Source organism: Triticum urartu, chromosome 3A, assembly GCF_056163025.1.
Source record: "Triticum urartu cultivar PI428250 chromosome 3A, HENAU_Tu73, whole genome shotgun sequence".
NCBI classification, from domain to species: Eukaryota; Viridiplantae; Streptophyta; class Magnoliopsida; order Poales; family Poaceae; genus Triticum; species Triticum urartu.
Genome location: NC_141875.1, coordinates 81,744,720 through 81,758,625, shown reverse-complemented (window position 1 = coordinate 81,758,625; position 13,906 = coordinate 81,744,720). Strand labels below are relative to the sequence as shown.

The 13,906-nt window shown below is 46.8% G+C and overlaps 2 protein-coding genes across 2 annotated transcripts; one reads left to right on the top strand and one right to left on the bottom strand.

Moving 5' to 3' along the window:
* Window positions 1-3,087: 3,087 nt before the first annotated feature.
* LOC147978691 (uncharacterized) lies at window positions 3,088-3,669 on the top strand. The gene has a single exon (XM_087514850.1). The coding sequence runs from the start codon at window positions 3,088-3,090 to the stop codon at window positions 3,667-3,669; it is 582 nt and encodes a 193-aa protein (XP_087370976.1).
* A 657-nt stretch (window positions 3,670-4,326) lies between these two features.
* On the bottom strand, window positions 4,327-12,821 carry GI (gigantea protein (GI)). The gene is made up of 16 exons (XM_048706225.2): window positions 12,633-12,821; window positions 10,685-10,824; window positions 10,424-10,528; window positions 10,252-10,329; window positions 10,101-10,155; window positions 9,870-10,012; window positions 9,517-9,773; window positions 8,813-8,871; window positions 8,366-8,606; window positions 8,145-8,295; window positions 7,805-8,014; window positions 5,830-7,329; window positions 5,661-5,729; window positions 5,296-5,514; window positions 5,045-5,137; window positions 4,327-4,960 (listed from the first exon to the last, which is right to left on the bottom strand). The coding sequence occupies exons 3-16, from the start codon at window positions 10,508-10,510 to the stop codon at window positions 4,655-4,657; spliced, it is 3,468 nt and encodes a 1,155-aa protein (XP_048562182.1). The 5' UTR covers window positions 10,511-10,528; window positions 10,685-10,824; window positions 12,633-12,821; the 3' UTR covers window positions 4,327-4,654.
* Window positions 12,822-13,906: the final 1,085 nt, after the last annotated feature.

Genomic DNA, 13,906 nt, shown 5'->3' with positions numbered 1-13,906 from the left:
ACGACGTGTCGGCAGTAAAAGCAGCTGCCGCCACCCAAAATGGCGGCAGGGCCTACTTGGCCTCGCCATTCCGTTGCCAATCACTGCAGACCTATTACACACAAGCTGCCGCCGTTGGCTGTGGTGGCAGGTCCTGCCGCTGCCGACAGTGGCGGCAGGCGCCATGTGTCGGCTGCCAGACTTGCCACCACAATGTACGTGGTCTTTTTTGCCAATATGGTCCGAACGTGGTCTGTGGTCTTTTTTGCCAATATGGTCCGAACGTGGTCTGTTTTGTCAATACGAAAGTATAGGTAGTCTTTTTTTTGACAAAAAATCATACAAGCGGAGGTACACGCAAGTCTGAGGGGGCAGTGCCCCCCCCCCCCCCCCCCTCTCCCCCCAGCCCAAATGAGATTTTTTTTACCAGTTAGTCGTGGCCCCTACAGCTTTTGAAAGGCCCTTCCATTTGTCCCTTCGCTTGTATTACGTTGATCTATAAACAGTTACATGTTCAAAACTTTTTGATCGCAAACTCACCACTTAAATTGCATTCTGCATTCACCATGCATGCAAACAATTCAAGTACCATCCATCTACTGGGTTATTCCTCTTCTTCATCCTCCTCCTCTTCAGCTTCCTTGAGCATGTGAGTAATAATGTAACAAATAGCATTTAAGGCGATTGTGAACATGTACAGTCATGTATCGATCTTACTAAAGCTTGTTCCATGAATGACACAAGTACAATAGACAAAAAATATGCAGTCACTAACACCAAATCAGATGATTCCATTAAGAGCAACTCTAGAAGACCCCGCAAAAATTCGACCCGCAAAACACATTTGCGGTTTCACGAAGATCGCGTTTGCGAGTCGAAAACTAGTGCGGCCGAACAGAACCCGTATCTAAACCTGCATGATTTGAAAAAAAGACTTTCACGGGAGAAATTGCACAAACATAGTTCATCACATACTACATAGTTCATCACATGATCAACAAACTACAAGCATAGTTATACTACATACTACGTTAAACTAGTACTAGAGGGGTCGGATCTAACGGCGGCGAGGTCGCAGCAAATGGACGACGCCGTGGAGGAGCCAGACGCTCCATCCTCCTCACCGGAGCTGCACAGGTCGACGTACTTCGCTGCATGCTCCTCGCGGATGTGGCGCCACTCCTCGGCCTTCTCGTTGGCGGCGACGTTGGCGGTGACCGCCTGCCGCCACTCGAGGTCTTCGATCTGCTCGGTGTGGCGCTGGCGCTCCGCCTCCTCGCGCACGCTCCGCTCGGCGATGGCGGCGGCGACGGCGGCGACGTCCGCGATGTAGTCCTCGGGCCCGACGACTCCACAGCGGGCCGAGCGGAGCGGGCTCCTCAGGCTCCTCCTTCACGGGGACGAAGGCGAATGGCGCCGGCTCCTCCTCGTCGTCCGACCACTCCCTCTTCACGGGGAGAAGGCCCGGGCCGGAGGAGGAGGAGCTCCCAGCGTGCGAGGACCTCGCGGATGAGAAGGATGCGCGCCGGCGGTCTTATTCTGCCGTCTCGCTCCGCCGGAAGCTCGCCGGGGGCGACAGGCCGCGGTTGGTCCATTTTCGGGCCCCACACTTCCGCGCGCCGTCGGACCGGACGCGCCGCTCATGCTCCGGGTCCCTCCCGCCGCCGGATCTGCTGCCGGAGCTGCGTCCGGAGCTCCACATGCGACCCCACATGGCGGCTGGAGGCGGTGCGGGTGGTCGCCGGCGGCGAGGAATGTGGAGGGGAGAAAAGGGAATCGGGTGGCTCGCGGCGTCGGGGGATAGGGTTTGGACCCGTAAAAGGATCGCGGAACCGCAGTTATACTGCTCGGGGCGTGCGGTTTGCGGGCTGCCGCAAAAAATTTTGCGGACCGGGCGAGTATGCGGGCTCTGTTCTGATCGAAAAATTAGGCCGAACCCGCATACTCGCCGGAATTTTTGCGGGCCGAGCGTTTTGCGGGATCTGCTAGAGTTACTCTAACACCGCCATGGTTACCCTACTGTTGAAGAATGACACTCCGATCGACGTCACAGATTTCAGGCTTATAAGCCAGATCCACCCTTTCCCCAAGCTTCTTGCTAAGATCCTGTCAATGCGTCTTGCCGCTCACATCGACCACCTCATCTCTCCAGCGCAAACTGCATTCACGAAATCCAAGTGCATTCATAACAACTTTCTATATGTTCGTAACATCGTGTGATTGTTGTACTGCCGGAAGCTGGTCGATTATCAATGTAAACACAATATACTGTGTATCAGGAACACTGGCCAAGTACACTAATAATTGAAAGAAACTAGATCGAGGTCTACATAATTAATCTAAATGTGCACAACTCACATGTAATTTTTATTATGTTTGATGTGCTTTGTATTTTCGGTGAAATTTGATAATAGATCTAATCATTTTCGCAAAAAAAAAAACTCACATGTGCATGTTGGACGTACTAGCAAATAGTAGTGTTCAATTAAAGATGAATTATATTGTTTTTTAATCGCATGTAAACTCTATTTGAAAACAAGTTGTTTTAAGCTTGAAAGCTTTTTTTTTTGCTTGAAAGCTTATCTTTATACAAATCAGGTCTCTCGAATTAGCAGTATAAATAGAGCCTGCAGTCTAGCCTTAAATTACATTGTAAATGGCATCACTGATAAGGCAAAGGGATAGAGGACAGAGCTAAACCCTAATTTTCTAACAGCAGGTGCACCCGGTTGGCTCACCCTATCGTGGAGCCATCACGTGTGGCAAGAAGAACGTCTATGGTCCGGCCTCGCCGCTGGAATCAGGTGTGCTAAGAGCAACTTCAATGGACCGACCCAAATGAATGACGCTTTTATCCGTTTTTTGTCCGTTTGGGTCGGCCGTCCGTTCGGCGTCCGCCCTCAATTAGATTTGGGTCGGTAGTGCGCCCAACGCGCCGACCCATTTCATGACCGCGCGCGCTGCTTCTGGCGCTCCAGCGCACGGGAAAGGTTCGCGCGCTGGTTTTGGCGCGGTCGGCGCTCACTATAAGAAGGTGCTCCCTCCACACTTCGTTCGCCGCCCACTCGCCTCGCCCTCTCTCACTAGCCTCGCCGCCTCTGCGCCACCATGTCAATGCGCCGCCTGGACGTTTCGGATTTTCGCGGAGTCCGCGAGCGCCGCTCCGGCGCCTTCTCCTCTGAGATCTGGTTTGGCGAGAAACACATCATTCTCGGCACCTTCGACACCGCAGAGGAGGTGGCCCACGCGCACGACGCGGTGGCGTGGCGCCTCCTGAGGCCTCGTCGGGAGATGAATTTTCCCGACGTGTCGAGCCAGCGGGCGCAGGATCTCGCGCCTCTCCCGCGGCTTTTCACCGACAAGGATCGTTGTGACCACCGGAGGCGGCAGCCTCGCCTCGCCATCGCCGAGATGGATGTGGAAGCCATGGTGGTGTGGTGCGAACGCTTCCCGCAGGACATCGTCGACGAGCGCCAGTTCTACAAGCAAAGGAGGGCGGAGAGGGAGGCAAGGAGGATGGAGCGAGCCGCCTATCGGGAGGACAAGCGTGCGCGGAAGCAGACCACTCAATTGAACTTGAAGCTAGGAGAAGCGTCGTCCTGGGACTCCGAGGACGAGCGGTATGTTGACGCCTACATTCAGACGTCGGAGGAGGACATTACCGAGTCGGAGTCGGAAAACGACGAGTAGTTCATCTTTTTTTTATCTATCTATGCTAGAACTATCTATGTATCCTTTTTCTATCGGAAAAAATGGCCGGCGGCGTCGGCGACGAAGCAAGCGTGCGACGGTATGCTGTTGGATGGGGAGAGGCCAATGTGCCACCGACCAGCGGGCCCGGGGAGGAGAGAGGGCGAGCGTGTGCGCGTCTGTCTCGTGTCCGCGCCGAGACAAATTTGGCTCAAAAATGGGTCGGCAGGCGGACGAAAGCGGACGTGTGTCCGTTTGGGTTGACGCGTTGGATCGTCTTTTCTGTCCGCACCGACCCAAACGGACAGCGGCGGATGAAACGGGTCGCCCCCATTGAAGTTGCTCTTTAGTCATTTTGGATGTTATGACGCCGGCACGAGTTTCCTGTTTTGTAGTGGATCAGCGACGGATGAAACAGGTCGCCCTCATTGAAGTTTCTTCAGTCATTTTGGATGTTATGACGCCTGCACGAGTTTTCTGTTTTGTAGGCCAGAACTGTGTCCGGCTGCCCTAGTTCTGTGTTTTCGCTAGACTCGGTTAATCCTAGCATCTGTAGATGGAGAATCAGGTAAAGCAACCAGTGGGTACCATTGCGCACATGCTATGTAACGCAAACGTGCAGGCTCGGTGGGGAAGCTCCGCAGATAGGCATGTGTGTGGGGAACGAAAAATGACATGTCTTCATTTACCATAGCGGACATCTTCCGGTTACATCATGAATACAAGTTACAGCACAAGCAGTTCAATATGCTTGAACATCTAAAGTCAGATTGCAAGTTAAAATCACACCGGGGGAGCAAAAGCTCCGTATGATTGGGAACATCAGCTAATATACATCAGTTTTGAATCACATCATGGGGGCAGGGCAGACTGGGAAGCCATCCTTGAGCAAGGGATTAATTAGCCATCCTGCTCGCTGACCATGCAGCAACTGCTCGCGCCAACTGTCAAGTGTCGCTGATTGTCAGCTCCAAATATGGCCTTGTCAGCAAGGAAGGGGGCAGCCGAGCTCGTTAGCCGCAGCGGTGAGGAAGGCGAGGGTCATCCCGGTGGCGCGGCGGCTGCGGGCTTCCCAGTCTATACATCTCTCGACATCCGCTTGCCAGTTCACCGTGTTTGCTGCCGTGCATTGGTAGTTTGGGCTTTGGATGCCGTTCCGTTGCTCGCCTTGAATGATCTTAGTGGAACCTAGTGGTCCACTGTTCAAGATGTCACGGAGGACGGACATGCTGAGCGCTCGTACATGTGCGCTGGCGTGGGAGAGGCAGCGGATGGTAGGTGATAGACGGCACTGCAAACCACATGAATGTTAGCATTCTGAACGTTGGTGTGTTTCTGATGAACAGAATTGGGCTGAGATCTGAGCAGGGCATACCTTTAACAGATTTGAGAGGCCATCAGCAACTGCTACGCCTGGGTCTCCCCATTCAACGATGAGATGAATAGCTCTAGCAGTTACTTCCAGGAGCTGTGCATATTCAATCACAGGAAGCAATGTTGTCAGAAAGAATCGATGACATGCAACTTTCAAGAAAGAAAATGAGTCGATGCTGCTTTAACGACAACAAAGTACGACAGATGATATGTTTGTGGTATTCTGTGAAGGAAGTTTGTATATGTATTTACCTCTAACTGAGGCAAGGTACAAGCTTCACCGTCGACAAGCATCCCATCTGTAGCACGAAGCAGAAGGTCTGAAGCACTAGCAAGAATTATCAATGCTTCTGGGCTATCATGGTTCCTCATAAGCTCAGCTATCAGTTTAACTATTCGCTGGTTGACTCTCCACATCTTCTGACCTTCCTCGTCATCTCGAGCAATCCAGGGCTGTAGGTCCTTCTCAGCCTGCATACAAGAGTCCATGAATATGACAGGAAATATTTATACGTCATGAAGATAATGTATGTTCCCACGTGAGAAATGAACAAGGGAGAAGAAGCCAAAATCTGAACCAAATTTCATTGCGACCAAATGTCTGAATAAATCTTTACCTGCAGAACAATAGCAGTTGAAGCCTTGGCTGGTGAGGCTGAAACAACATCACAAAGTGCATCTACAACCTATACGTAAAAAAATGTCAGATATACAGTTAATAAGATAACAAAATTAGAATGTCACTGAAGCATTGTTGTGTTATGCCAATGGCCACACGAATCATACCTTTCTCCAACCTTGATGAGCTGATGTACTTTCTGCAGACATCTGCGTTTCAGGAGATGCAATAAGCTTATGCCAGAGCAATGAGACAACAGAGAAGCATAGTTCCTGTTTTTCTGAGATAACAGATCTTAGGAGAGTCTGAGAGCCTCGATAACCCCCATTCCTATCCATGGTAAGGAAGTTCGCCAAATCAGAAGCTTCAGCCTGCAAAGTTGCAGGAACTTTCCCGGATGTACTTGCAACATTACCATTTCGCCTAGCCTCTTCTGAGCATTTCAAGAGTGGTCTTGACAAACCATTTTTCATGTGTGAGGCTGAACCATTCTTCTTTTCCAAGTTGCCACTACCCGATGAGCTGGTGCCATTTTCCTCAATGTGTTGTTGATCATCTCTCTTTACTGATGTAAAAGTCAGGTGAGCCTCTAGAGGCTCAGCTTTGTTCACGATGGAGGACACAGTTTTACCATGCAAGTCGATCAAATGGTAGAGGGATGATGCCCTGGTAGAAATCTCAGCATCCCACTTACATCGCTTCAGTGAAGATAGTGCATTTAGGCATGGCCTCGACCGGCGAAATAACTCAGAAACATGAGCGGCAACCATAGCCGCTGCAACTATCTCATTTGAACTATAGTTCCAGGAGGTACCAACTGATGATGGCTTCAAGGAGAAAAGAGCTTCCAGGATGCCAAGAATTCTACGAGTATGGAGAATTGCTGAGCTAATGCTGTTCTGTAGCTCATTACTGATCCCATTGTTTTTTCCAGGCTTCAGGATCTTTATAGAGTCTTTTACATTTGAGTTTGTTGCGCTCTTGCAAAGGATAGGGAACAGCTGAAGCTCACAAGATAAGGCACAAACAGCGGCCAGCACATACGAGTCAAATGTACCAACAGGCCCTTGTTTCTTCTTGACCCTATTTCTTCCATTGGTTAATCTTGGGTCCTCAGTGGCCTCCTCAGAAGAATGGTTTTCACTACCAGTTGGTCTTTTGCTGCCCCCTGGCAAAGCTTGATGACTGACGCAAACAGTTAATACTACAAACAACAACCGGGAAGCAAGGTTCATTGAAGCACATGATTCAACAAAGAGTGAATGTATCATCGTACGGAGTTCAGCAACAGCAAGGTTCTTGGATTGACTTCTTGGTCTTTTAGATGATTCAGAGGTTTCCGAAGGGAAAGTTCTTCTGAGTATAGCTTCAACTGTTGCCACAAATATTCTCATAAGGCATGCTTCAGATGGACTTCCACGAGGTAGATACTCAAATACTTTCAACAGTGGCAAGTATAGGCTCCATGACAAAGTAGGTGGCTGAAGCGGAGCAGCTACAACGATTTCGGGTAAATCAACTGCTGATGAATTCAGAGGTAACAAACCATAGGCAGCTTCCCAGATGGTACATATTCTCCACTCAACATCAGGACCATGAGCACACAGCAAGGAAGCAATGCCTTGTGCAGTGGCATCAATTGTGGTTTCAGATGCAGGAACTTCCAGCTGTGAATAGTTCAAAGTGCAAGCAGGTAAATTAGTCATGCAGACATAAGGCAGCAATCAGTAAAACCAAGAAAAATAAAACATGGATTCCCACATGGAAGGGTGTAAATAAAGACGATAGTTGAATGCGCAGCTTTGGTGTGAAATCTCTACTCATAGAACATGGTAAACCACAAGATAAGTGATTGACGAATTGATAGAAGCATTCCACGTGAGCAAGTATACAAAAATGATCAAATGCTGAATGGAAATTAACTATAAGGATTAGCTGTCTGTTGCAGTGTTTTAGCTCAACTAATGCAGTAACGTAAACTGCGAACAACAATGCCTAAATCAGTGTATAATAAGACCCCCTGAACTTAACAACAGAGTCTAGAATACGTAAGCCCCAGAAAAGACTAACTATGCTTCCGAGTCTTTACTAAAGAAAAAACAGGTAATAAAAAATTAACCACATGCAGAAACTACTGCATACCTGTCTTTTGTATGATGATACATAGCCACCCAGTGGTTCATGTTGCACTTCAACTCCTTCAGCATGCCTTAGTGGAGGAAAAAGCAACGTTGGTTGGGATAGTATGCGAAAAAGCAACGCAGCAGCTGTATCAGCAGCAATACCAGCCCTCATAGACATTGCAGTTCCAATCGCACGCAAGAAATGAAGATGCAACCAATTTTTTGGAAGCTGGACAGAAATTTAAAGTTACCAAGATTAATAAACATGCACACCCAAAACATACGATATCGAAATTTTGTATCGTGAGGCATCACGATTGACGGCACTGAAATAACAGCCAGTGTGCAGTATGTTATACCCGCATGCCAGTAGCATAATCTTCAGCTGCCCGAAGGAGTTCAACAAGCTGAACTGCTGCATCAAGTGCATCTGGAGCCCATGACGGTGGTGCTTCAAGAAGACCAAAAAGCAATCTTTGCGTAGCACTTGGTGTGGCAATTGCGTAGTATCTGACAAGAGAGTAACACGTTTAGTATAATCTGGAAAGCAGACTTGGTATGACAATTGATAGGATCTTACCTATGAAACAAGCGAGCGTATGGTTCAAGAGGGGGTAGCCCTGCCACCAAATGCTCATCCAAGGGTGTTGTCGGTGGAGGTAGCAGAAGGGCGGGAACAGCTGCCGCGGTTAAGTTTGCTGTCTCATAACGAGCTACTTCCTCATCACAGACACTTAAAATAACTCCAGCTCCATTGGCAACAGCCCATCTTGGGGTGGATGGCATGAGTTGTGGGTGCTTGCCAGCTCCTCGGCTGTAAGCTAAATTAAAAAGACGTATAATTAATCATTTGTGTTGGCAAGAATTAGCATCTGTTGCAAGAAGAAAAGGTGTTCCACACTTGGAAAACCCGCATAATCAAAATAAGAAGTAACAAAGACATAAAATCTCGATGGAATAAAGAAAACATCTAGTGTTACTGCATCTTCTCATTTCAGGCAAAAAAATTTATTCCAAAGTTACTAACCAGTTGTTGGAGGCTTCAATTCTCCACCAGCTGCGTATTTTCCCATAACTCCACCACACCTGATAGGTTTAAAATGAAACAAAGAGTAATCAGCAAATATTACTAAGCGAAGTGTATGAAGTATGATAGCAAAACTGTTGATTTACAACAGTAACAGCATATATTCCAACAAGCTGAAAAGCGTTGACATTTACTATTCATGTACAGCATACACTCCGCCTATGTCTTCTAGGCATAGCCGGTCCCAAGCCCGGGTAAAGGAGGAGGGTTGTGATAGGCTTGGCAAGCCAACGTAAAAACTACCCAGTCCCATAGGTATGAAACCCATTTGAGCGAGAGTAGTACTAGGATGGGTGACCTCCTGGGAAGTCCTCGTGAAAGGGTTTCATATCTAGCCTACCCCAACTTGTTTGGGATTAAAGGCTTTGTAAGCGGTAAGTGTACATCATACACTCCCATTAGCATATTTAGAGTTGATTAGCACACTGCCATTAGCATATCGGAGATGCTTGCAGTTTGGTCTTGATTACAGGCCACTTACTCCTGAGTTTCGGCCTTATTGCTCACCTGCAATACTATTTTCCTCACGTGGTTCTACTATTTACCCTGTTTCTCCATTCGCTAATTTTGCTCATTTTAATAGTCACATTGCCTTAAGTCGCGTTTCATAAGAAAAAGATAAAAAGAAATTAGAGTCAACTCACCATCTAAAATAGTCGCTTCTAATGCCCAAAGGTGCAGTTAGCAAAATATCTGTGATCCAAGGAGATAATGGCCTCAATGGCTTCCGTTCGGGTTCATTTCCTGGAGAGTAATTAGCTTTCTCCTGTGCAGAACAACTTGCTGTGGCCTGGTCAGATCTGTTGTTACAGTCTGCAACTTTAAAGATTGGCCTGTTGTAGTGAGTTAGAACTCTAAGAATTTCTCCACAGGCCAAGGCCCACTGCTCTGAGTACTCTTTCTGCAGCCAAAAGTACACTTCATGAGTAACAGAACTTCAACCACAACCAACATCAAGCAAGAGAACTAAAAGTAACCAGAAAAGTAAGGGCCTCACCTCAGAACTTTGGGTAAATAAAGAGATGAAGGAATTGAATGGGGAACCATGACTATCATAACTCAGTGTCCCATCTATGATGCGTGAAAGAATTGGATGTACAACTGCATGACCATGCTCAGGGTGATGGAGAACAAAAGTTGCTGGGCGAAATGTAAAAACAAGAGTGTCAATTTATTTCTTCATATGCCTGTAGTAATAATGTGTAGCTATCAGAAGTTCATATGTTACCTAATACTTCATCTACCAACCGCTTTTCTTTTGATGGATAGCAACTTTGAATTAGCTGCACACAGGCAAGAAAGATGGAAGGGTATACATATTAACAGTTGATATAAATTTTACCACAAACAAAACTAGTTTATGCTAAGAGATACAGTACCTGAGCTACATCCTCCGGGAATTGCTCGCTGTCAGATGTGAACTGACCAAAGTACTCAACATAGGCTAAAATTTGTGCCTTCAAAAAGAAAACACAACAGAAGCGTCGCATTAACATCAGGTGTCTACAAAGTTACAGCGTATATAACATAGCTAAACTATGAGCATTGTACCTGTTTCTGCTGCACATCGTGTGGCGGGGGCCAGAACAGTGATGAGAACTGGAGCCCATCAATCCACTTCCCATTTGACACTGACATACTTGGTAGTTTAAGAGCCTGCTCAAGAAACTAGAGAGGAACACTCAGAAAGAAAGAAATTAGAAAAGCTGCCCCAGTTAGCAATAAAAGCATATTTAATATCAACAGTATGCTAAAATAGCCGGTCAGTTTATCCATCTATGTCATTCCCTATTCTTCTTATAAGCTACTTGCCTCAGAAGCAGAAAACTTCAGCAAGATGCAAGTTCTCCTATTGTTGACTTCTTCAATCACCCCCCACTAAGGGGGGATTGCATCCCACAATGTGACCAGATATCATATCAACCAGTTCCAACCATAGGCGCTTAACGTCTCTGCATTGCAAAATATAGCAAAAGGAAAATCGAAAGAAGGAAAGGGACATTATTATAGATGTCATTTTAATAAATTTTAAAACAAGAAATATTGCCGAAACTTGACAAAAGAAAAGGAGAGGAGGTCAACCAGCCAATGGAACAAATTTTGCATAGCCTTGGCAACATGTTTCTAGAAAGAAGTCTCGTTTACATTCCTAGCCCTTACCAGAGTCAGAACAAGGATTTCAACTCTAAAACCCTTAGTGGTTTGAGGAATGAGGTAGACTGGAATGGAACCATCCTGGAATTTGAGAATGGGATGGAATGGAATGATTCCAGATGCTTGGGGAAATAAGATAGTATAGGAACACATTGGTTTGGTGTTTGGTTTGAGGAATCTTGCAAAGGAAAGAAATATCTAATCGCCAACTCTGACCCTTGGATCAGGATCCAAGGGCTCACAGTCATCTGCTCATCTTCATCATTGGTTTCAGATCCAGTTTTGCTCTACATGATTCCTCGAGTTCGAGAGATAGCTGCCTTGGACGTAAATGGCACGTCTTCCAAAAGATGTTCTTTTTTTCAGCATGGGTGGGTTGAGTGTGGGTAGGGGGGTCGGGGTGAGTTTTAGGTTGCAAATTGAACGATTTTGTTTCGGAGCTGAGGATCGTCTTTTGGACTTAAGAAAGAGCCGATGTGTGTAAAATCAATGTGTTTTTACACAACTAGAAGCATCAAATTCTCATCTAGAAAAGGAGCAACCATTCTCATTTTCATTAAAAGAAATAAAAGATATGTCGTCTTTCTCGAACACGCATCAGATCAAAACGTGTGCCGTTTGTATTAGATGAGTAACACCAAAATGGCACAACGCAGAAACAAAGCAAACAACTCGGAACTGGGACCCCAGAAACAAAAACCAGAAGGAGGAAAAGGAGAAAAAAAATAATAGTAGAGCTACTTTGTAAGCTTATAGCTACTGTGCAAGTTCATACAAATCTGAACATAATAATTCACATATATCAGAGGGGCTATAACTGCAAGTCAGATGACTGCTAACCAAATTTGGGTAAAACAATATTGGTAGTCCACTTGCCTTACCATGTTTTTTTTTCTATTATCGAACATCCCACGTTTCTAATTCAGAAAACAGCAAGTAGACAAATGCAATATAGATCCATTCCAACACGTAACCCTCGGAAGTTAAACAGCAGCGGAACCCAAAGGAGTGGAGCTTAATTCTGCGCATCAGATATTATTTCAAAAGCAAGTAAGTAAAATTTTGCAGACACACAGCACCCGCTTCTTTTGAGATTTCTGCTTGTGACGTTCTGTTTAGCTCTGGATTCAAACGGAAAACTATAAGCTAACATAGAACCATCTTCACCCCCAAACGATTTTCCAATAACTATCTCCGCTCCACCAGTTACATCCGCAGCCGAAACTGCGAAATCTGCGCGCCGAAATGACACCCTGGAAAGGAGCAAGCCCCAGCTCGAATCCGCGCTACTCGCGGATAAGCCAAAATCGCCCCGAATTTCGCAGGAACAAGCGTCCATCTCCCGTTGATCTACTCGAGATTACGAAGAGAAGCTGCAACACAATCAGCTGAACCTCGCCGCCGGAACAAGACTTCTCGAGTAAAACCATCGCCAACGCCTCGCCCGAGGACACTCAGACACAGACTACCCGCGAATCTACCGGCTCCACGAGCCGCGAGCGAAAATCAAGGCGGCAGAGCAACAAACACGGCGCAAAATGAACAAAACGTAGAGCTGGGGGAGGGGGTAGTTCGGGGTAGCGGAGGGAGGATCCAGGAGCTTTACCTCGGTCGGGAGCGCTCCAATACGGAGCTCGGGCGGCGAATCGGCAGCGCCGGCGAGGGGATTGCGCGGCGGGCGGGGCGGGGCGGAGGCGGGGACGAAGGCAGAGAGGAGGAGAGAGAAAACAGCGAGGGGCGAGGAGAGGCAAGAAAAAGATTTTTTCCGTAATGGGAGGGATAGGCGGTGGTCTGTGTAGTGTTTGCTCCGTTATTTCACTGGCGGGGCGAGGGGTGGAGCCCATGCGGTGCACTACATGACTGACACCTGGGCTATGGAGCGACGGGCCCGCAGGTCGGTGACCTGTGGGTGCGCGGAGATACTTATTCGCGCGTGCACGGCTGGGGGCTGGCGAGATCGCCAGGGGGCGTGGCTGACATGGCCTTGATATTTTCGGGAGGGGCGCATGGCATGGATGCATGGATGACCCCCCATGCCATGCCAGCCATCTATCGCATATTCCCGTGCACATGCGTTTCGCATCTTGGCCCTCGCGCTATGAGTAAAATTCAAGATGGTCCCTGTCTTTTGGTGATTCATGCAATTGTTTTTCTTCTCTGCTTTTTTTTGGTAATAACTTGAGCGTTGCCATGCAAGCGTTACTAGCAATAGTACATTCGTTCTTAGATACTCCATAATTTTTTACCGTGGTTTTTGTTTGAAAATATCAAAAAATATTCACATCTCACTCGCAAAAAAATCACATATATAAGGCTAAAAGCCTTAAACATTTGTAAGATTTGTCATGAAAAAAATTCTTTTATGATATTATGATTTCAAGAAAATATACTAACATATACACGTATGCGGATGTATAAATACAATCATAGATTCATAGATGTATTTAAGAGTCTCGAAGAAAATAGATGTAACGAAAATAACCTCCCCCCCCCCCCCACCACCACCACCACCACCACCACCACACACACAGAGATCCTAGCATTAGAGAGATTGCCTGAACTACATGTGATCTAGTGACATTTTGTAGAGGGCGTACAATATTATGAAGTACTGATGGTCTCATAAAAGATAATTACGAACGAGTTAACAACAGACTAGCATCTTAGATGTTGTTTCATTTCTCTGTTTGTCACTATTTTTTAGTGTAATTGCCATAGAGTTTACTTCTGTCACGTGTTATACCTAATAGTTACTCAGAAAGAAATACGCCATGACACACTTCACAATATAATACGACAGACACTACTAGCCCTAGCCTAGCCCTAGGCAGCTTTTATTTATTTATTTATTTGTGAAAAGGCAGCTTTTATTTGACTAGC